The 23,466-nt window shown below is 41.0% G+C and overlaps 1 protein-coding gene across 1 annotated transcript in view; it reads right to left on the bottom strand.

Annotated features, from left to right (window-relative positions):
* The window catches only part of atp2b4 (ATPase plasma membrane Ca2+ transporting 4), a 71,443-nt gene extending 49,718 nt beyond the window's left edge, over nt 1–21,725 (bottom strand). The window contains exons 1-4 of the mRNA XM_078283839.1: nt 21,509–21,725; nt 1,680–1,877; nt 1,121–1,378; nt 284–409 (exon numbers count right to left, since the gene is read on the bottom strand). Coding sequence (XP_078139965.1) covers nt 284–409; nt 1,121–1,378; nt 1,680–1,877; nt 21,509–21,704 — 778 coding nt within the window. The 5' untranslated portion in view covers nt 21,705–21,725. The remainder of the gene's footprint in view (nt 1–283; nt 410–1,120; nt 1,379–1,679; nt 1,878–21,508) is intronic.
* Between the last annotated feature and the right edge of the window lie 1,741 nt (nt 21,726–23,466).

Raw genomic sequence — 23,466 nt, 5'->3', positions numbered from 1 at the left:
TATCATTTGTATTTGAATTAATGAATACTAAACTGGTTGTCTGTGGGAAACCTATAAACTGAATTGATTCTAATGAGACATTTTGATCAGATTCCACCCAAATATGCATAAATATTCTTATTCTTATCATCCTGTAATTTTTTGGCATGAAAATAGTCAAATTTAAAGATTCTGAACAGCGGCACAAAATCTCAGCTATCAGCAGCTTCCATCCAAAAAATATCAGTATCTGTCTTCAAAAACCCATATTGGCCGAACCCTAATTATGAGCAGGCAGTATTACCAGACAGCAGCATGGGGTCCTTCTCCAGAGACTTCCGGACGTGGTCCGATTCGCCGGTCAGAGAGCTCTCGTCGATCTTCAGGTCGTTGCCTTGAATCAGAATGCCGTCAGCAGGCAGGAGGTCACCTACAAGTTTGAGTTAGATCACAGCTGTTTGAGTTGCTTAATCATGCACTTTATTAACTGCAAGTTAATAGTGACATGACCCCTGGAAGATGGACAAATGGCATTACTATGGATACTACTGGCCATGCATTTTAGTTAGGGATGTGACAATATGTATCGTGGGGCAGAAAAATGAATCACGATATTAGCTCAATTTTATTCTGCTGTAGTAATCACAAATGAGAAGGCTTGCTATTACAATTTCACAAGCTCGCCATGCAAATTATATTATCTGAACTTTGTAATGACATTTTTCAATTGTGTTTACATTCTAGCAAGTCAATACCAATGCTAGAAAGATTTGTGGCTCAGAAACAAACATAATTCTGCAGTCATACTTTGTTGTCACTGAGCCTTTATTTATTACATCGTATCGTGGTTGTATTGAATCTTGAACCCCATATCGTCCACCCCATCACCGGTTATCTGCTATTGGCTGGTCTTTGGTGCCAGGTGATGTCACCTTCTATGGAGTACAACAGGTGGTGACATCACCTGGCACCAAAGATCAGCCAATAGCAGATGGCCAGTTCAGTACCGTTCTTTTCACCATTAGGTTAACACAGATTTGGGTTCGGGGTCTAGTTCCTCTTTAAGCAGCAGTTCTAAATGATTGGACCTCAAACGTGCTATTCTTATAATGCTTCCTCTCTTCTGTCCCCCGTCTCGTACCGTATTTGATCTGGGCGATGTCTCCCACCACGATCTCGGCCACGGGGATCTGGATGACCTGGCCTTTGCGGATGACGGTGAACTTCTGCTCCTGCTCGATGCGACTCTGCAGCCCGCGGAACTGCTTCTCCTTGGACCAGTCGTTGAAGGCCGTCACCAGGACCACGATGATGACTGAGAAGAGGATGGCGGCGCCCTCGATCCAGCCGGCCTGCGCTTCACCCTCGTCTGTCACGCCGGCCTCCCCCTGTACACATCCTGGTGAGGGGGGGGGGGGGGGGGGGGGGGGGGGGGGGCTTAATATTCAGTAGGAGGGAACGTGATCGAGGCTTGCGACATCCTGTGGGCAGCTATGATCTCAGTTTGGCTGGGTTGGGGAAAATACAGTGACATTGAATCTAATGGAAATGCATTAGAAACAGCTTCCGTGGAGGAGGAGAAACTTGGGATGATACAAAAAAACATTACTTTTTTGACTGGACTGGACTGACTTTGCACTAAAACGCCTTCGGAAATGCCTGCGTCATCCATACCCACCCCCCCGCTATTCCGTACTTACCTTCACTGTCACCCTCTGGTGGGTGGTAGAATGACAGGCCCAGGGAGATGATGGCAGCGATCTCCAGGATGATGAGGGTGACATCCTGCAGAGCCTCCCACACCAGCTGCAGGAAAGTCTTGGGCTTCTTGGGAGGGATGAAGTTCTTTCCGAATGCTGTGTGGCGCTTCTCCAGATCCACCGGGTTGCCAGAAAGACCTGCGGGGAAGAAGACAAGCCATTCATTATTATTATTCACATTAATAGAAAAAAGCTTTATCGACCATCTTCTAAATTGTTGTGGATAGCGCTTTGATTTAACTGTGCAATTTCCAAGTTTACGGTTTCAGTATGATCATTGTACAGCAACATGGTGTAACTTTTTTGGGATAATATAGACAAAGAGGGACATTGGCGTGTCATCAGGTATTAAAAGTCAATATATATTTCTAGAAACAGCAATATTTTGCAATATGACTCGTTTTTGTAGCTGTGAAAGAGTAAAGCCATGGGTCTTACTGATCACTCTTGCACCTTTTTTTACATGTATGCCTGTGACCAGACTATCAGTGGTGGCCATACCAAGTGGGAGCCTGGCTCCAGCGCTCTCTGGCAGTCCAAACAGACCCATACACACCCACTGTCAACCTCCCACTGCACACACAATCTGCTGCACAACCAACGCCAAGCTGTTTGACTTACAGCTTTAACAAGACGATGTATGCTGACAGGGTATTTTGTCAAACCGATCCAGTCAGGTTCCCCTTACTGAGATAAAGATACATCCTTTTAAAAGCCACATTTAGAACTAAGGTTGTGCAATATTAATATCTCATAAAAAATGATTTATGGTTTGTAGTCAGTGGTCAATATCAAAGAGGTCATACAGGAATGTATTTGACAATATTGAGACAAAGGGAAAAATTAGCAAATTGCTTATTTAGGATTGGTTTCTAGGTCTAGGGTTTAGAGTCTGCAGGATTAGGCTGAAATGATGCGTCGGATTCTCTCTCCCACTATTTTCCCATACACTGATTACTTGTTGATTGTCTTCCGGAAGCTTTTGAAGCATTAGAATCAAGATCCAATCCTGAGATTGCCAACTGTGCTTCTGGTGTCACACTGGGCGTAGTGAAATGGATTCAATATTGAAATTGCCCGCTGTGTCAACAACAGCGTCCCCCTCCCTTCTAAGTTTGAGGGCTGTGCTAAACTTCAAATTGGGAGAATTTACAAAATGAAGAGATCCAATCCTGTGGTCTGGTAGATGAAAACAGATGCCCTCCAACCACTCAGAGCAGTTCCTTCTTCGCTTGCCAGCTAAGTAAGCGGGTAGACAAAACAAAACAGCAGTGGGGTGGGAAGAGAGGGCGATGAAAAGCCCATTGAAGGTTCAAGGGACCTGAACAAGAGAGGGCAAATGTAGAGGAAAATAAAGGAGGAGAAACAGAAGAGGGGAAGCTAATGTGGCTGAGAAAATGAGACTGCTGTCAGGGAGAGGCAGAGAAAGCATCAGAGAGGAGGGCGAGATATGAGTCCATTACAACCTCATGGCGTGGACCCCCCTTCGGGTGCCTCGAAGCACCCTCCCACTCAGCACCGCCCTCCACACACACAAAGGAACCGTCCCAACTGCTCTGCCTGCACGCTTCCTCCCAGCAATGAAAACACCAGGAAAAAACAATCCTCTGTGGCTAAATAAAAAATACAGAGGATATGCTGGGGGGGTTGGGAGGGGGCAGCGGTGATGGGGCCAAATGTGTGAATGCAGAAGTCAAGGCTGTGTTGTAATGTTAGACACTGTATGTCATTCATCTCCATGTTCCACATTATTTAGATCTACTAGACATCTTTGCATGCATTCTCCTTGCATTCCACTATAACTGCACTGCATTTTTCTGATCCTTTACATGATCACCTACATTGTAAGTTTATCAAACTTGGAAAAGATAACTGACACTTTAGAAAAGACGTTAGCAAGCATTATAACTGTATACAAAATGTCTTCCTGCCCACAGATAGTGGTATTCTGCAGAGCTTTATGCAATTAGCAAGCTTCTCAATAATTACATCAGGAATGCTACAGAAGAAGGTATTTACAATGTCAATTGGCAATCAATGTAATACAGAGGCAAGCTGAAATTGGTCATAACACGTAGCTAATTGCACATCACTCTAGCAATACAGCTTCTCTAGTAATGTGAGGAGGAAAAAGTGTTTGTGATGCATACACTGCTGTGTCTCATTTGTCGTTTAATGTGCACAGAGGAACAGATAAACATAGGGAGGGAAGTGACAGTATGAGAAGCTCCAGTCCTGTGTTCCTTTCAACACCCTCGCATAGATTCTACCCAGTTATAGAAAACAGTCAAAGTTTTCTATTCTATTCTTCCTTAATGCAGGGTGATGCAGGTTTCATTGCAGGTTTTACAGACTTGACTTGAGTAAAATCCTCCCACACTACACTGGAGTGATTTCTCTGGTCAAACATCTGATATAAAAATAATGATAATAAAAACATATTGACTAGCTGTGGTCAGGGAGGGGCCTCCATCATATCAGAGGTGGACCACACTGACTGGACCACATCTGATTTTTAATAAAAAGGCCGATATTGGCCTGATATATTGGTCTAGCCCTCGGCGCTCGGTCCCTAATAAAGCAGTAGTGCCAAGTGCTATGTGTCAGGACAGAGAACAACTTGGAGTGCCATGTGATGGAAAGTGACAGGATTATTCTCCGGAGAGGGCGGGTGACAGGGCTCGTCTGCCCATCGTGGTGTTCTGTTGGGCCGCTGCTGGCCCGCGGCTGATGGATGGAGGATCGCATCATTTTTTCTCCCCGCACCTTCTGTTATATGTTGGTACATGTGATGGATGAGCAAGTGTAGAGGGTGCTAAGGCAGAAAAAGAGAGAATGAGTTTCGACGGAGATGGAAGCAGCAGATGTGGACAAGGAGAGATTTGATGAGGGATGGAAGATGAAGAAAAATGGACAGATCGCAGAGTGAAGAAGGAAAACGGAGAGGGGGCCATCGATCTTTACCCCAGACTGTCGGGAAAATACATATTCACCGGGCGTCAAGCGGTGAGGCTATGGGCCGGCAGCCTCAGCCAGGAGGCCAATGAATAATCAGGATGGGGGGGTTGGAGGCCGTCTGGGAATTCAGACAAACGTGACACAGCAGCATTGGCCTGATCCCCATTCATGTTTATGCTAAAATAACCCTTACACGGCTTTGAGTTAAAGGTGCTACATGCTTCATTTAAAGCAATATTCCACTTAGTTTTAACACGGGGGTTATTCGGCGCTTGACCGCCATGAAAACCAGAATATAAACTAATCACCAAGATCGGATGCAGCTGGACGTGTTTGTAGCATTCGGATTGTTACTTCCCATTCATTTGAATGAGGCCATGAAAATAGACTGAAAACTGACATTTAAAAACCTTGGTGAACAGATTCAACAACAGATGCCGCTATTGTGCAGTTGACTGTGGGTCCAATGCTTTAGAACATAATTTTGCCTAATAGCATTTTTATTGATAGAAGAGAAGATAGCGGAGGGATACCATTTAGGAGAGAAAGTTTGGGAGACCGGATCTACTTTTATTTTTAAAAACTAATTGAGAGAAAATATGAACAAATGAACTACAGCATTATGAGGGTGTGTAAAATAACCGCAATAGAACATAATGAAACAAAAATAATAATAATAATAAAAAAATATAGCTGCAAGCGGCGATTGTAAGGGTCGGAGCACAACGGCAATATGAAAAGAGAAAGAAGATAAGTCAAAATGTATAAAAATGTCAAAATATATGCAATATATAACAAATTAGAAGAATATCACAATATGAAGAAACCAAATATGTGAATTTTCAGCATGTAATGCATATATAAATCCCAGCAAAATATGTGCTATGATCACAGTAGTTGATCACCACAAACCACAAAAAAAAATTCACACTGGGTGCAAATTAAAATGTAATAGGGATCCTGGATTGTATAAGAACCTCTCTTTCATAACGCCATTGGCTTGATGCAGAGACTGAGAACTGGTGATCCAACGTGAGGGCATTTGCATATTTATATGTCTTTCTACATGGGACACGCAGTGCATTGGCGTGCATCATCTTTCGTTTCTCCTTTTGACTGCGTCACTCTCTAGGTAGCGGCATGCCTTCCCCAGGATCCTTGCTGGAGTAAGGAGACATGCAGTGGAATGCGCTGTGAATGTTAATAGGATGACGCTGCCAGGGCCCTAGCGCTCTCTTCTGGAGGAGGGGCTATAGGTCGAGTTGAAGAGATTACAGCATAAAGGATAGCTATCCCTCTCTCTTTATATCCTTTTACATTGCCCCCTTATTCCCTGCTTTGTTCTCTCTCTGGGAATTCCTCTCCAACCAGTATCGCTACCTCTCTCTTTCCTTCTTTACCTTCAAACCACATCCATATACAGTCCCTTCAAGAAGTATTTTCTTTTTTCATTTTGTGGCATTGCAGCCTTAATTCAAAATGGGTTCAATTGATTTTTTGGTTAACAATTTAAACAAAATATCCCATGATGACAATGTGAAAACATTTTTAGAAATGTTTGCATATTTATTGAAATAAAATACATTGACATAGTGTCTTCTTGGGAACTCAATTCTGTCCCTGAATCATACGGACAGCTCCTTGGACTTGGAATTGTGGTGTCTGCCCTTGGGTCTTTCTCACTTTGCCTTCTTGTCATATTATATCTTGTACAATATCTTGTAATAACGTAATATCTAATGGCCAAAGTACAATTCCAAAACAAAAGAAAGCAAGGATGGAAGACGGATAAAGATCCTGGAATTTGACTTGCCAATGGTTGCATCGGAGGGTGATGAGAACAAATGGCAAGCCCCAAGATTCATTACGAGAATGATGGGTCAAGACCAAACAGCGCTATAGTCTATAGTGCAAAGCTGGTTGAAACAGGTGTAAAATGAACAGCTGTGCGTCTTAACTGATTGCACAATATCATCTCAAACTGTAAATATTCCTCCCTGTGTTCATGTTCTTGAGGTTTGTTCTCTCCAAGACAACTGAGGGAGAACGTTCTCCACAAGGACAAGTAGGAACTTGGTATTCTTGGATTTGATATTCACCTCTTTCATTCTAAATCATGTCCAATCAATTGAAATAGCCATAGGTGGACTCCTGACACTCACATTGTAGAGACACCTCAAGGGCATTCAAAGGAATGTCCTTGCATGTACCGGAACTCAGTTTGAAGTGTCATTGCAAAGCGTCATTGCAAAGCGGTTGAATACTTGTCGTGTGGAGCTGGCGCTTCAAACATACAGTATTTTTTGTTTGTAATCCATTTAGAACTGGACCAACAAAATGTGGAAAGGATGCATATTTATCGATTATGCATGCATGTGCTTTTGTGTACATGCTCCTATGTTTATTAGTGTGTGTGCATGCATATATACTGTATGTAGGTAGATTATATTTGCATCTCTATATATCATTTCCAATATAGAGTATGTCAATTGCATGGAAGGTAAATGTGTTGCATGTATTGTGTTGTTTTCCACTGTCCTCTTCCTAACCCCCGTGGGGAAAATCAAACAACAATACAAATTTGGTCATTTAAAAAAATAAAAAAATAAAAATAAAAAAGGAAACACATTAGGAAACAGTGCTTGCCATTCCAAAGTTCACTTCCTCTACTCCACCCTCCCATGGCTTCTCTCAAAACTCCAGCTAGGTTTCTCTCTCTGTATTACTAATTACATGTGAGTGGAGTAATTGGGCAAAACGAGCAGATATTACTTTTTTTTTTTTTAAAAGAGTACATCTGTCATTCTATTATTTTGAGGTATTAGACATATTGAAATAGCTATGGCTTGCAATTCATTCTTCTTTTTCCTCTTCTTGCACAAAGGGCGACTTTCCTCATTGCTCATGTCATGTAACCTTGATTAAATTACTTGGGTCATTGGGAGCGGGGGCTTGGGATTCGATGTTGTGGGAAATATTGCGATATTCACAAAATATGCCTATGCCACACACTAATATAATGCAAAATATATAGGCCTACTTTACTTTGTGGTTTTTATTTTGACAGCAGTGTTCATCTCCCAACCTGTATCATCAGTGCCATCGTTGAATTTCCCTCAGGAAATGCAGATGAAAGGAATTAAATGATGTTGCAGTAACCAGTATAGCGGCTCATTGCGTACTTGTTTGTCACAAATGCTGATGGATTTGAAGATTTCCAGCAAAAACGGACTACACCGGCCCAAAAGTGGTCTAGTCGGATTCCAATCACAGATTTTCTCCTTCTGAGCATCATTTCTCTCTCCTCTATGTTCAGTCTCTTCCTCAACAGAACAAGCAATTATTTTCTCTTTCACTTTTTCTCTAGTCATTGCCTTGCACCCTTTTATTATGCCCATTTTTTTTTTACTGTCATTATCTCTCTCTTCCCCTCTCCCTCTGAGTGATGAAATAATAGCAGCAGGTTTTGATGCCAACTTCCAATGTTCAGATAGTGGCTTTTTTTTCTCCATCCATTTATCTGCAAAGACTGATGAGTGTTTCTCCTTCCCTGTCAATGTTCACCTCCATATCATCAAAGTTCATTCATTCCAAAGGTCTTTACAGCTATTTTGTTGCCTGTTCATCTGTTTCATTTCCACTCTCGGTGGCATAATCTCTACTCTATTGCTGATTGATACAACACAATAGTGATTCAGTCCATACCCAGTTCATGAAAGCTTTTACATTTGCTGTTCCAAATGCCTGCTGTCTGGCAGGTCTTGCCGGGGAAAAATCCTCAGAAAGTGATGCGTTTTAAGTTTCCGGTTTGTTTGGAATACACAGAAGAAGAACTGGGGAGTTGGCATGAGCACCGATAGCCTAGGCTGAACAGATAAAGAAAAGAGACAGGTGATCCCTGGGAAGTGCAGTGCAGAAACACCACAGCAATGACCACTTCGCACCAAAGATGGCAACAAAATCAAACAAACACGTTTCTCGCAGATTACCACTTAAAGGCAGTAAACTATGTGCAGTCCAATTCAAGGTGATACAGATGGGTTCTATTGCCCCCTGTATTGCCCCTTCCATTTTATTGTTATGCTGGTAATGATCTGTCGTGGGCATTTTACTGTCGACAGTCAGTGGTGATCCGTGTTTTCTTTTTCAGGGTTGGGAACTGAACTGAGAGAACCCAAAGCCTCCTGGAAGAATAACGGCAAAATCAAGGGATTTGCTAAGCTTTCACACCGTCCTGTCTCCACTATTTCTCTTCAGTCATTCTCCCCTTCTGCATCTCTTTGTCTCCAAAGCCACGTCTCACACTTTGGCGGGATAAAAATGCTCTGCTGGGAGCGTGAGCTACAAAATGTCTTTCAGAGGTGTTAATGAATTTAACTTTTGCCCGGAAGGGCTGGATATCTCTAGTAATTATTTGCATAGCACTTATTAGAGTTTACAAAGTGTTTCAACAATCAAATAAAAGCGAACACTATACTCATAAAATAAATGAACACAAATGAAAACATGAAGGCACAGTGAGATAAAGGGATATGAATAGAGGATAAAACCAATCTAATAGTAAAAATGAAGGGCCAAAAATAGGACATAAAATATGACATCAGTCTGTTTCCAGCATATTCCATTCAGGACAATAGCTCTGTTAATCATCTGAGACATAAGTTAAGTAATGCCAACAGGTACTTGGGCATAGTGTGCATCTTTGAATCTCAGCTCAGTTCTAAAATAGGTCACAACTATTTAATTACATTTAATTACATCACTTGCTGTGCTGTACAGTAGATACAGTACTATGCTATACACTGATACTCAAGTCGTCCAAGGCATGTTAAATAAACAATATTAAACGATATACATCTAGTGCTTCCTTGAGTGTCTGCGCTTACCAATGGAAATGCGAATTCTACTCGGGTATTTTCATTTTCAAAGTCTGGGTTTCAGGAGTCGCAAAGTCAAATTTACTGCTGAATCCTACTGCAGTTATTTAGAAAACTACTATCTCTTGGCTCTTGGTTGACTCTCAGGGGAAGGGGTTGTTTTGTTATGGGAGTGCAGCAAAATTACATTAGCATATTAGCCTGTTATCTATGGAACTCTGTTAACTTGAAAACGGACGACAACTTTTTCAACCACATTTTATCGGAGTCCACACTTCAGCCATACCTGTGTGAACCACAATACACTGCTGAGGGGATTTTGCAAAAGAGGCAAGAACGAACTGCAGCCGCAAGTCAAGCCACAATTTGTCCTTTAGCAACCCACTGATTTTTCATAAAAATATATGACTGAAATGAAACAGTCAAGTTATCACATTATTTTAGAACAGGGAGGAAACTAGTTTCAGTTGTCTGGCTATACTGTTACTTTTTTGAGCCACAGTAAAACAGGGCATGTTTAATGTGAAGATTGATGGTTATTTAGATCCAAAATGGAGATACAGTTTGTCTCTCTAAACACATATAGTCCATAGATGGAGTGAAACTGCACCCTTGGGGGGATACAGTGTAGAGACATGGGCAGCAAAGGAAAAAGCTCCTTCAGGCATTACTTGGTCCTGATAGGCTGCTGAGGAAGCCCAATATGAATCAGTCACTCCCTCCTACCAGACTCGTGGAATCCCTCCCTGGCACCCATGGGCCTGTTGCCATGGGCGGAAGGCTTGCAGGGCATTGTGGGAGTCTGTTTTGATGGCAACAGAGATCAACACTAATCCTGCGCCATTCCCATGGCCTCATGGGTAAACTGCCTTTGCAGAAAGCATGTGTATGTGTGAGAGAAGAAGTGTGACAGAAGCCAAAAAAAAATGATGCATTATTAACAGACATGCGCCGATACCAATTTTTCATAACCAATATGACTACCAAATATTTAATTAAGTAGATCAGGCGATATGAGCACTGATCCAAGTTCTTCTATGGTTCTTCTCCTATTATGAACAATTACAAGAACATTTATTCATTTCAAAGTATGCACTGACCATTGTATAAGAATTTGCAAATCGCATTAAAAAAAATATTGATGGACTCTCAAAAATGCTTATTCAGAATAGGTTAAAAGATAAAAACAGCTTATTCAGAAAATGTTAACAGATAGAAACAGCTTATTCAGAACAAATGAATAGATAAAAACAGCTCGTTCAGCACAGGCTAACAGATTAAAATAATAAATTAACAGATCAAATCAGCTTATTCAGAATAGGTTAACAGAAAAAGAGCAGTGCAGTAGGTTAGGCCTAATAGACCAGAATGCATTTAGCACTCCACCTCTAAACAATAGCTGCCTATGAACTCGACAAATAGCAGCATTTCAGCATTTTCACGTCAAGAGACAGTTTATCTCTTGCTGGAAAAGTTTTACATTGAGCCAAAACTCAGTTCAGATATCAGGAAGCTTCATTTGCCTATCAGAGTATGAGTGTTTGGGACAGCATGGATGGAATTTCACTCATACCTTGACTATTCTTATTCTTAAGTTATTTTGGCACAACAGACAAAAAGATTATTTATTGTCCTTTGGGAGCAAAGTCTTCTCTGTGTCCAGTGCATACAGTCTGGAGATAGCGGGATGTCAAAACAAATCTGATTCCAGTCCCTGGAACTTAAGCTAAGAATGATGGATTTGCCTGCGCTCTTTGCCGCAGTTTACCTTCTCTGCAATTAATGCCCGGGGTTTTCTTTACAGTTTTCACTAGGGAATGAGTCTAGAATGGGTGGATTAGATGCTCTTGTTTTCCAGCCTATATGGGTTATTTGATGTCTCCCTGCAGCTTGGATATGGCTAGAAAACATCATCTATTGGCAGCTTCAGTTAAAAAAATATCGGTATCGGCCTTAAAAAACCCATATCGGTCGAACCCCCGTTTTCAATATATCTGCCGTCATAAGCAGGCCTCAGATATCCTTCATAAGTTAGATTTGCATAGTGTTTAAGTTGGTACAAACACACAAGGATATAAAGGACATTTCGATTACGCAAGTCTTAGATTTGGGTCAAAACTCTTTGGTCTGTTTAATGCAAGAAAAACAAGAAAAATGTATCTCATCCGAATGACTTAGCTAAGTCATCCAAACAACTTTGTAGCTCGTCCAAACGACTCAGCAACTCGTAACGTTAGCAATTTCGACATAAAGCCGAAAATAACATAAATAACATAAAAATAGTCAAATATAAAGAAATTGAATATCGGCACACAATGTCAGTTATCAGCAGCTTCAATCCCCAAAATATCGTCCCGACCTTCAAAAAACTGATATTGGTCAAACCCAGCCTATTCCCTCCCTCGCTACTGCAGTCCTGTTGATGTCATCTTCACCAGCAATGGGTATACGAGGCTGAAATAAATAAGAAGCTGTCAACATCAGCATCAGTCCACCTTAAGAAGGACACACCCATCTGGAGGAGTCACCCTTCCCACCACGCTTGTTGTTTTTCTGCCTCCCCTTGTTCTCTTCCTCTGTTTCTGAGGCTGAACACATGGCTGACAGCAGGACACAGGCCATCTCTCCATCTCAATTCAACTCAAATTTATTGGCATGACAGGACTGAAGCCTATTTTGCCAAAGCCATATAGTGCATCAACTCAGGCACTATTGTAAACATTAACTAGGGTTTGACCGATATGGGTTTTCGAAGAGCGCTACCGATATTTTTATATTGAAGATGCCGATATTCAGTGTCATTACATTTTTTGTTCCATTTCCATGCCAAAAAAAAGCAGTGTAATGAACTAAATAGATCAGTCTAATTCTAACATTAACAACTAGTACTAATTAACAACAACACAAATAGCGTAATCAGTAATAATTAAGAAACATGCAATAACTGCTCCATTCAATTAATTATAATGTCCTCCCTGTATATAGATATGCATACTGGATTCTCTGTCTCACTGTCAAATCATTTGCTCCATAGGCGTTGACTCCATTAACGGCTGCTTGCAGCTATATTACTAATATTATTATCCTGGGTTAGTGTCACATGGTCGAAATTCTGTTTCAGAGGCGTTTCCACCCTGGCAAGGATGAAAATGATCAAATGTAAACCTAATTTTTTCTTCTTGATCTTAACAAGCTCTGAGAATGTGCATCATCCTTTCCCCCAGAAAGACGACTGTATATAGAAACTGCTTTCATTTTGATGAGACGCCTTCCCCTTTCTCTCCGTCTGGACAGGCCTTTCACTCTGCTTAAAAATGCATGAACATATGTGGCATACTAGCATGACATCACATGCTCCGACATCAACACGCGCCCTTGTAGACATGCACACACACACACATACAACATTTTGGACGTTTTGCTGGTGCTCTGATCCAGACCAACAGAGGTCAATAGTATTATAAGCTTCAATTCCTAGATCAGAAACAATACAAGCAATCGACAGGGCATCAAAGATCAAATAAAATAATTATTTAATCTTTGTTTGCATTTGCATTCTTGGCACCCATTGCACACAGGTTGGAAGGTTGTTATATTTTCACCCGTTTGTTTGTCTGTCAGTCTGTTTGTCTGTCTGTTTGTTAGCAAGATATCTCAAAAAGTTACCAGATTTGGCTGAAATTTGGTGGAAAGATCACTCTTGGTCCAAGGACTTTGGTGATGATCCAGATCTGGGATGTCCGCCATTAGATAATTTGCGTTTTTTTTAGCCGTAACTAATATTCTGTGTTCATGAGATGGTGGCAAAGTCCGACATCAAGGACTTCCGAAGCTGCTAAACAGCGTTACATTTACGTGCTATTTTGTCGGAAAATCAAACTCGGAACCCGCTACAGAGGCTGCAGCTTTGCAAGTTGGAGAATTGTTCAGCGTTGGTGGAGGTTTGCGCTCTACGGAATACCTTCTAATTTTACCTAATGATGTTTTCGTGGGGGGTTTTCCATGTTCTCATTGAGGGTCTAACAGGGCAGGAATTATACCACGGCCAAACGGCCAGTGCCGTGGATGCCCCGGAGTGTGGTCGTAATGCCCCTTCTAAAATTAACTATCCACACGGCCAGTTTGGCATGCCCTGTTTTGAACTGGCCGTTGTGCCCTTAAAAGAAAGTTGCGGATTTCTTCATTTAAAACTACATGCGACGCAGCAAATAAACAAACTCACGTTTCCCAGAGTCTCCGTCATCACGCTGGACATCAACAGTAGCGCGAGATTTCTCCCACTCCCGCAAATATATGTGTAACGTTAACGTAAACATTAACAGCTAATTATTAATTAAACTGAGAGGGAGAGAGAGAGAAGCCATCGCTAACTGCTAAGCTATCGCTAACTGCTAAGCTAAGTAACTAGCAGATCTGAAAAGCGTGTAAACAACTGTGGGATTAGCAAGAAAGTCGCTAAAAGAAGGAGAGAGCTATGAGTGCTTGAGCAGAACTAGTGTAAGTTTAAATGTACAGCGGGTAATTAGCCGCTGTAATGAAGAATATAGCAAAATGAACCGGGTTGAGAGCAGCAAAAACGCTGTAGCAGTAGCCTGCATATGAGGCGTTTAGGGAACATCGGTAAATTGTAGCGTCTACCGATAGTCTGCATCTGGGACATCTGTAATTTGTAGCTACAGAAAATAACCTGGGTTAGATTTACGTTATCGTGTGTTACTGGACATGTAACTAACTTTGCAGTCTGAGCCATCTTACATATGTGCTGTACCACACTGCAGCACTTAATTTTTCTATTAGGATATTTATTTTGTTGAGGTAAAAGGACTGAAAAAAGGATTTTAATAACCATTGGTTTTGGCCTTGGTGCCCTACATTTTGGCCGCGATGCCCCAATAAATTTGTATTTATCAGAGGCCAAAGTGGCCTTGCCCTAAAAATGACTTAATTCCAGGCCTGGTCTAAGGTTGGAGGGTGTCATTTTTCATGTATTTTGTAAAAATGTGGGCGTGTGAAGCCCTTTGAGGCTGCAACTGCGATTAAGGGCTACACAAATAAATTTGCCTTGGCTTGAATACTACCACCACATTTCATAGTTGCATTAAGCTGTGACATTTATGACATTTTTCAACTTTTAAAAGCCTTAAATTTAGGTAGTTGAATAGGTTTTTAGACTTTTGGAGGACCTACAGATACCCGGGAGAAGTCATGTCTATCATCATGGATGATAGAGAAGTGACAGGGAAAGAGATAAGAGAAGAACTAAGGACTTTTTAGAGCGATTACAAGGGAAAGACTCAGGGGAGAAAGTCAAATACTTCCTATGAAGATGAATTTTCAGGCCACAACAGAAGATGGGGAGTGACGCTGCTGACTGACACTTCTACTGTCGTCCATAGCACCAGATTGGTGTAGAAAGTAGGTTTGCAGAGGTGTGAAATGCTAAACCCGCCCACATCGGCGGGACTCTGCTCTTTTGTTTCAGAACGATGCAAATTTCTTGCTGAAAGCTGCCACATAGGGAGGTGTCATAGGGAGGCTTTAATTAAAAGATGGCACCTTGCAGCAGGGGGATGTCTCAGTGAGCTTAATGTGTTCTATACTGGGGCAAACGCATTTTAAAATGGAAATCAGCTTGGTGAAAATGAGTATTTTCGATACATTTTTGAGGTTACTGGAAAAGTATACTGTGGAGAGAGGCAGTAAAGATGGGAGAAAGAGATACAGTTTATTAATAACACAAAAAAATGGCAAACTACTCATTTTATCTGCGCTCTGGAAACATAAACGCTATCAAACCTCATACAAAGATGATGGTAGCGGCAACACTTGGCAAGAGCGAAGAGCAAAGAGCGGTGGGAGAAGGAAAGAAAGCAAGAAAGAAAGAAAGAAGGAAAGAAAGAGAGAATGTGGTGAGAGAGCGTTGCATGTCTTGCCCTTCTTTCTCCCTGTTGCTGATCTCTAAGGGGAGCATGCTGCTTCAACTGGCAGTGACATGGATGACCTGAGGCTGTGTGTGTGAGTGTGTGTGTGTGTGTGTGAGAGAGAGTGTGAAAGTGTGTGTGTTAGTGACAGTGCATAAGATCTTGGTCACGCAGCTAGAGCTGAAAGTCAGATTGGTAGCTGGCTTCTCACACCACTGCATTGTAAAAGCACCATCATGCCAGCAGGCCATGGTCGCCTCTGCAACCTCCCAGCCTCGCCCACTATAGTAAATGACTGTGTGCACTGTGCGTGTATATGGGCCCTTAACCATTTTGATCACATTCCACACAAGCATGCATGAATATGTTGTCATTTTTATCCTGGGTTTCAATGGAGTGTGTGTGTGTGTGTGTGTGTGTGTGTGTGTGTGTGTGTGTGTGTGTGTGAGAGAGAGTGGAGATAAAAGATTTAGCACTGTCAAATCTATCTTTAATAGTCCCGTGAAAGAGAAGCCGACTGCATCACTAAATTGACCCAGCAACAGAGCTGTAGCTGTAACGCTCTGTCAAACCAGCCCAACTGTAGTGAACATCACACTGCAGATTTTCTACTATCGCAACAAATCACAATACTTTTTGTCACGTACTGCAATGTATGGAGAAGTCAGAACTCAGAATTTGATTTAAACTCTAGATTCAAGTTAATTATTATTATAATAATAATTATTATAATGGTTAATTATTATTTTTATTGCTGTCATTGTTGTTATTATTACTATTATTATTACTACTTTATAATTATTTTTATATGTATCTATATATATATATATATATATATATATATATCATATATATTCCTGTGTTTAACTTGACTTCTAATGAAATTAGAATTGTGTTTTTTTATTACTCTGAAAAGCACTTTGAACTGCGTTTGAATGAAAATGTGCTATACAAATAAACTTGACTTGCCTATTGTTACTATTATCAATGATATATATGCTTCTAGACTTCGCCTAGACTATGGAACAGTCTTCCTCTTGACATTAGATATTTTTAGTTTTAAGCGGTGTCTCAAGACCCATTTATACAGACAGGCCTTTACTAAAGTGTGTTGTTGATTGAACCTGTATCTTTTTATGTTTTCATTTGTGAAGCACTTACGTGAGTTGATTGTATTTTCACTGCGTGTGTCTTTTTATGTTTTTAACTTGTGAAGCACTTTGTGACACTCGTCTTGAAAGGTACGATACAAGTAAAGTCGTACTTACTTGAAAACAATACAGCCATACTGCCAAAACACATTAGCTTCCTGATGCCAAGACATGCTCTATATGGAACTTTAATATTCACCTCAGGATGGGCAATGCATCTTGCTTGCTCCTCATCTCATGCACAATTCCTGGGCTGCCAGGCAAGAGCGAGGGCCAGAATACGTTTTGATTTTGTAAAACAAAGAGAAGGACAATCAATGTTTGTCCTCCAGAGAGAGTCAGCAGACTGGTTCATCAATAAACATTAAGCAGGGTGAGTTACCACAGCTAGCTGGACACAACACACACAGCTGCCGGCCGGCCCAGCGCTGTGTGGGTAGGCAGGCATGTGAGTGTGTGTGTGTGTGTGTTTGTGTAGGTAAGTGGCCTTCCTGTATGGGAGAAAAGGCATTTCGGATGACAAAGTATTAACTTGCATGTCATGCTATCATGTGTGCACAATATAGTCTACAAAGCATGCGCTCAGGTTGCAGAGAAAGCACTGCAACCACACCAACCCCTTCTCTGAAACATGGAGTTGAAGAGCTCCATATTGACGACAGTAGAGCCAATTAGCTTTTACTATCCTTGTCAATAGTTTCTTACTAATAATAACACTTGCATTGTAAAACTTGATTATTCTACATCCATTATACCTTATCAAAAAAAAGGTATAATGGTATAAAGTGAAATCAGTTTGGAACTTGTGAAAATGCAAAATCAAGGACACACTTTAAAAAATGAAAAAAAAATACAAATAAAAAGAAAGTTAATTTGTTTGCAAAAACTTTGTGCACACAAAATTAAGTGAGCAATTAAGGGTGAATTAACCAAGATGAGGGCACAAATTCCATCTTGTGCGCACACAATAACATCTCTTGCCCTTGCCATAAAGTCAATTAGACAGGGTTCCAACGGGCCTTGAAAATCCTTCAAAAAAATAAAATAAGAGCTCAAAGGTTTTTGAAATTGAATGGATGGCATTGAAATTACTTCATTTTTTATTAAAATATAGCACCCAAATTCATCAATATGCCCCAGTTGTCTGGACCTCTTCTGTCCTAGCATCAACACTTCACATCCTGAGGAAAAACCTGTGATAGATATTATATAGATACACCAGTTTGAACATCAAGGATTTCACCATGATTTCTTGACTGGACAAGAGTGAAAAAATGAGGCTATGATTTCTTATTTTGACCGCTGTCATGTCTTACACTAAAACAAACTACAACCAGTGTGTAAAATGCAACAGTGTGTCAGGCGTGCGAAGCTACAAATTGAAATTCAGCTGGCTTCAACTTTCTTCCATGCTCTGATGATGCAGTGAAGTGCGAACCAATCAGAGGGAAGCATGTTACACTATTCCCATTCCCCACTGAAGGTTCCGCTGAGTGTTATTTGTTCCGTGTCCAAGATGGAGAAGTTGATTCTTGCTGTCAGCCAACTCATTTATAATTAGACTGCCACATGGAAGCGGGTGGCAGAGTATTCCAGGTACGTATGTGCTTTCACTTTGGTAGCTTGCTAATCAGCTAACGTTAGCTGTGAATGAAAGTACCAGCCAACCTCATGCTATGCTCCTATATGCAGTGTTGGGCGGTAACGCGTTACTCAGTAACACGGTACAGTAATGTGATTACTTTTTCAGTAACTGTAGCTTGGTACGCCAGATCGTTTTGTAGTGTTTGTAGCCCATAATGTGAATGCTAGGCTTGGGCGATATCCAAAGTTTAATATCACAATAATGTCCTGACAAAATATTGCGATATACGATATTATCTCGTTTTTTGGGGGGGATATTTTTACTTCTTCCAAATTACATCAAATTTCTAGGCTATAATAACAGCCTAGAAATTGGATCTTACTATTCAAGCATTGGAGGAAACAATGGCCATTTGGTATAATTTGCTCATTCCTGCTATTTCCAGAAGAACGGGCCGATTGTGGAAAAGGGAACCCACTTGAATTAAAAAGACAAATTTTTCACTTCAAGTATGATCATTTCAGTTTTTTACTATCCTACCACTAGTAGATTATAGGTTTCTAAGTTTATTGCGGGAAATACCACGATATTCATGAAATTCCACGATATTCATGAAATATTGCGATATTCATGAAATATCGTGATATTCGGCCCAAGCCTAGTGAACCCACGGTTAGCCATCAGCCAGCCGGCTACACAAAATCATTTTCTATTCTGTTTTAAGATGTGGGAAAGATGGATTCAGGGGTGCACGCTTCCCTTCACCTTCAGCCCAACTCAACACTTGACAGCGACGCTGATGCAGCAGAATATTTCCACAGAGGCTCTATAGGACATGACCCTTACTGACTAGAAGGGCTAGAAGGGAAACGGCTTCTGGGTCGGAAAGAAAAAAAGCGAGGATAAAGGGCAAAAATGATTTCATTAAATTCCCAGCTTTTAAAAAAAGTCTCTCAGGCTCATTTGCTGAGAAGGAGCTGTGTCCCTTTGGTTTACAGAAAAAAACGGTGATAGCCCCATCATCCTTTCTCCCATTGAAATGAGCTGGGTTTGTGCATTTGTGGAGGGAGGGGTGGGGGTGGTAAGTTGGGGGGAAGGCGTATACAGGTTCCCTTCGAATTCAAGGTTTTTCCTCGTCTCCCCGCCCACTCGCACAGTGAAAATATAATTATGCTTCCTTCATTAAAATGAGTAATTTTTTTTGTGCGGAGAACGCGACTACAGCTGTCCCTTGATTACTAAATGGAATAGAGCAATGATCTATGAAGTCATTAGGGGAACGGGCTGGAACTAATTTCAATCCTGGAATGGACCGGTGGCTGGGCTACACAATGTGCTAGGGATATGAGAGAGAGAGAGAGAGAGAGAGAGAGAGAGAGAGAGAGAGAGAGAGAGAGAGAGAGAGAGAGAGAGAGAGAGAGAGAGAGAGAACTGAAAGACAAAGAGTGAGAGAGGAAGAAAAAAAAACAAAGATGTGTAGATGTCAGCCATTTTCTAACCTCTCCATAACAGTTGTGGAGCCTCGATTTTTTATATCGACATCTGTATGAGTACATGATTAATCATCTTTTACCACAAAATACAGTGTGTGTGTGTGTGTGTGTGTGTATGTACAGTATGTCCATCTTTTAACATGCATGTCCTACATGTATGGGTGTTGTGTGTGTCTCCAAACATCTATGTATCTATGCATCTATGTATGTGGGTGTGTCTGTATGTGTGTGTGTGTGTGTGTGTGTGTGTGTGTGTGTGTGTGTGTGTGTGTGTGTGTGTGTGTGTCCTGTGGCTGATGACATATGTGTGTTACGTGAGAGCCCAGTGAAGGTTAAAGGAGCCTGGTAAATAAATGGTGTCAAACTCATTATCCATCGCTGCACCTGTGCTAATGATGATCCAGGCTACAGAGGGAGCACATAATGCTTGGAGACTGGCCTATTTGCACTGTAAAAAATGCGGACCTATTTACATGCAGGACACTAAACCCCTACCTGCTGCAGGGGCTGCTGCACTAGCTGGCAGATCCTGCACCTCAACCAGAGGCAGGAAAGAGAATTTACCCCTTGCTAGGGATGGGACGATATATCAAAATTCAATATGTCACGATACAAAAACATGACAATACTTGGGGCAGAAAAATGAATCATGACATTAGCTCCATGTTATTCTGCTGTAGTAATCATAAATGAGACGGCTTGTCCATCACAGTTTCACAGGTTCTAAAATTCGAAATTAACTAAATTCTATTATTTGCACTTTGTAATGACATTTTTACATTGTTGTTTACATTCTAGCAGCAATGCCATTGCTAGATTTGTGTCTCAAAAATAAACATAATTCTGCACAGTCAGACTTTGTTGTGGTTGAACTTTTATTTATTACATTGTATCGTGGTTGTATTGAATCGTGAACCCCATATCACGTATCGAATCATATCATGAGATAAGCATATCGACCCATCTCTACCCCCTGGGAGAATTAATAAATGTAAATCAAAAAGACCAATTGAGCGAATGAGAGAAAATAATTTCTGGCCTGAACTTTACAAACTGCTGTTAATAGGTACACTAGTTTGTGCTTTGGCATGGACAAGAGAGGACTGAGCAAAATGCCATCAAGTAGAACTTGTACATAGAGCATAAAAGTATTAATCAGTATCATGTTGACAGGCACAATCGCCCATCCAATGGGAACAGCCCGTGGAAGCAGCACAGCTTCACCTGGATAATTAGGAAAGCTAATTAGCAAACATTCATACCTCATTAGATAGAGTGGCTGCTGAATGGAACCATGGAGTAGGGCACCTCATATTCACATGACTGACCCAGGTGATTGTTCACAAAAAATTCAGCTGAAGAAAACACTGATGGCAGCCAAGAAGGAAGTGAAACCTTTCTCACTTCTCAAAAAGTCCATTGTCACGGATGTGGCAATGCATTTTTCATGCTTTGACATTATTTGTACTGGATTACACCTTTACATCTGTGCAAAAATGTTTTCATATTATTGTACATTTTTCCTCATGTATATTATTCCAGTGTGACTAACCTTATTTTTGAAAGACTAAATACTTAAGTTTGATATTAAATTACCCTATTAAAAACAGGGCCTCAATTGAAAATATTCAAGAAACACAATTAGGACAACCTAATACAGAAGCCCTCTATTGTGAATTTCCTGATTTTACTGCAATTTTTCTATAAGATCTTGTAGTGTCCACAATCTATCTGCAGTGGGATTGATGGGTGAGCGTGTGGTGTTGTGGGTAGACATGTCTTACCTTCTATAGGCGATGTTTTGAGGCGGCGGCAGATCCCCTGCACATCTCCGTAGGAGTCCCCAATCTTGGCCACAGCCTCACCACTTCTCAGCTCCATCAGGTCCCTCAGGTCCATCACGGTCACACCAAAATCCCCCTCATGGTTGCCCTCGGCAACCGAATTCCCCGGAGGGTGGTCCGCCGTGTTGTTGGCCATTTTGGTCTTCTTTATCGCAGTGCTGTGTTATTTCTTAGTGCAACGTCTTCAAAAATGTACGTGGTCCACCAAATGTTTTTTTTAAATCTAAGAATTGGTAGTGCTAAGATTGATAAATAGAGTCACACCAGGAAGTCCTGTTGCAGGTGCACAGGATATAGGGGTAGTGTTGTTCTCAGAGGCGGCAGGTGTAGGAGATGAAAATCTGAGGTTAACTCCTGACCCGGAAGTGCATGTTCTTTTCAGTTACCATGTAAACAGGGATGTAAACATGATCCGCTGACTTCCTCTTCTCTTCGACCAACACTGCAGAGGAAAAACAGAAAGAAGAAAACAGCTTTTAAGCAAATATACTTCTCGATACAGGGGGGAAAAAGTCGTGAGATATAGCCATGAAATTGGTTTTAGCATCTCTTGAAGTGGTAAACACAAGACAAATCATGAGTAGAAGCTAATATTAGGATAGTGTTCACAGCATGGATGGTCATTTTTAACAATTAATAGAGGCATGTATGAAGACTAATTATAGTAGAATTACTCATCTTGGAGTATTACACAAATCCCAAAGTCATCTTGGTCATTATGATCTAAAAGACCAAACTGATTAAAGATTAGCATTGCTCCTTTGAGATTCATGATTGGTTGGTAAATATCAACTCTGGTTCTTTTTAAGTTTCCTCCTGATAGAGATGTCTTTGTGAGGTTTCTCTAGCTCTCTACCTAGCTGTTTTTTGTTGTTGTTTTTTTTAACTTTTTAACTGTTTCAAGTATTTGACTATGGTATAGAAAGCATATTACGAGCAGACACATTCGATTCTGAAAAGATTTAGCCCCAGTTAACACTAGCAAGGCCAATGGATTTTGTGAAAGCTGAGATATTTAAAATCACCAAAATTCAAAACAACTGTCAATTGACAGCACTTGGCCTTCCTAATGTTGACGCAACGCTCACAAAGTAAGAACATTGTGACCACATAGGATGTTTAATTTTATAGTTATAGTTTATTTTTTATAGTGCCTTGATCTACAAAACACATCAGGGCTGGAAACATTTATTATTTCAAGAAATCTGTGTGTGCATCACCCCTAGTTACACTGCACTGTGACTGTAGACCAGTGGTAACTTTCCCCTACAAAAAATAGAGTTACAGCTTGGTTCTAAACCGGTGCCTGAAGGAAATGCCCTAAGCTGAAAGATATTCAGAGGAAACATAGATAATAGCTGCAAATATCCAGGATGTAAAGTTTACAAGCCCTGTGATGAGAAGCCCGATAGCTGGAGCTGGCTAGTTCTCTGAATGGGAAAGAGCATGTTTCGGCAGCCGTTGCTTCACATCAGAGTTGAGTACACATTACCCAGCATGTCTGTACCTAAAAGCATATGTTGGCTTTAGTCTCAATCATAATACGACTCTCCCATGACACTCTTTGTTTGTCTAAGATTTAGAGAGTTGCATTGCCAACTGCCTACCCAAAAATGGCCACTTATTTCCACTGTGAAATTGCCATTTATCTTCAGGCAATGGATGAAGATATCATGGGAACGACCATGGGAACCACGGTTCGATGACAACCCTATCTAGTGTGCGTGGCGAGCTGCCATAAATAGAAGGTCATTGTATTGGTATATAAACCAGTTCTATCAAAGGGGCTCCACTGGGTCATGGAGCCCATTGGAATCAAGTAGACAACGGTATGCTAATGTGAGATAAAATTCCACTGGGCCTGTGTGTGTGTGTGTGTGTGTGTGTGTGTGTGTGTG

The sequence above is a fragment of the Centroberyx gerrardi genome, chromosome 5 (genome assembly GCF_048128805.1).
Source record: "Centroberyx gerrardi isolate f3 chromosome 5, fCenGer3.hap1.cur.20231027, whole genome shotgun sequence".
Classification (NCBI taxonomy): domain Eukaryota; kingdom Metazoa; phylum Chordata; class Actinopteri; order Beryciformes; family Berycidae; genus Centroberyx; species Centroberyx gerrardi.
Note: the sequence above shows the minus strand (reverse complement) of the source record. Positions and strands in the feature narration are given on the sequence as shown.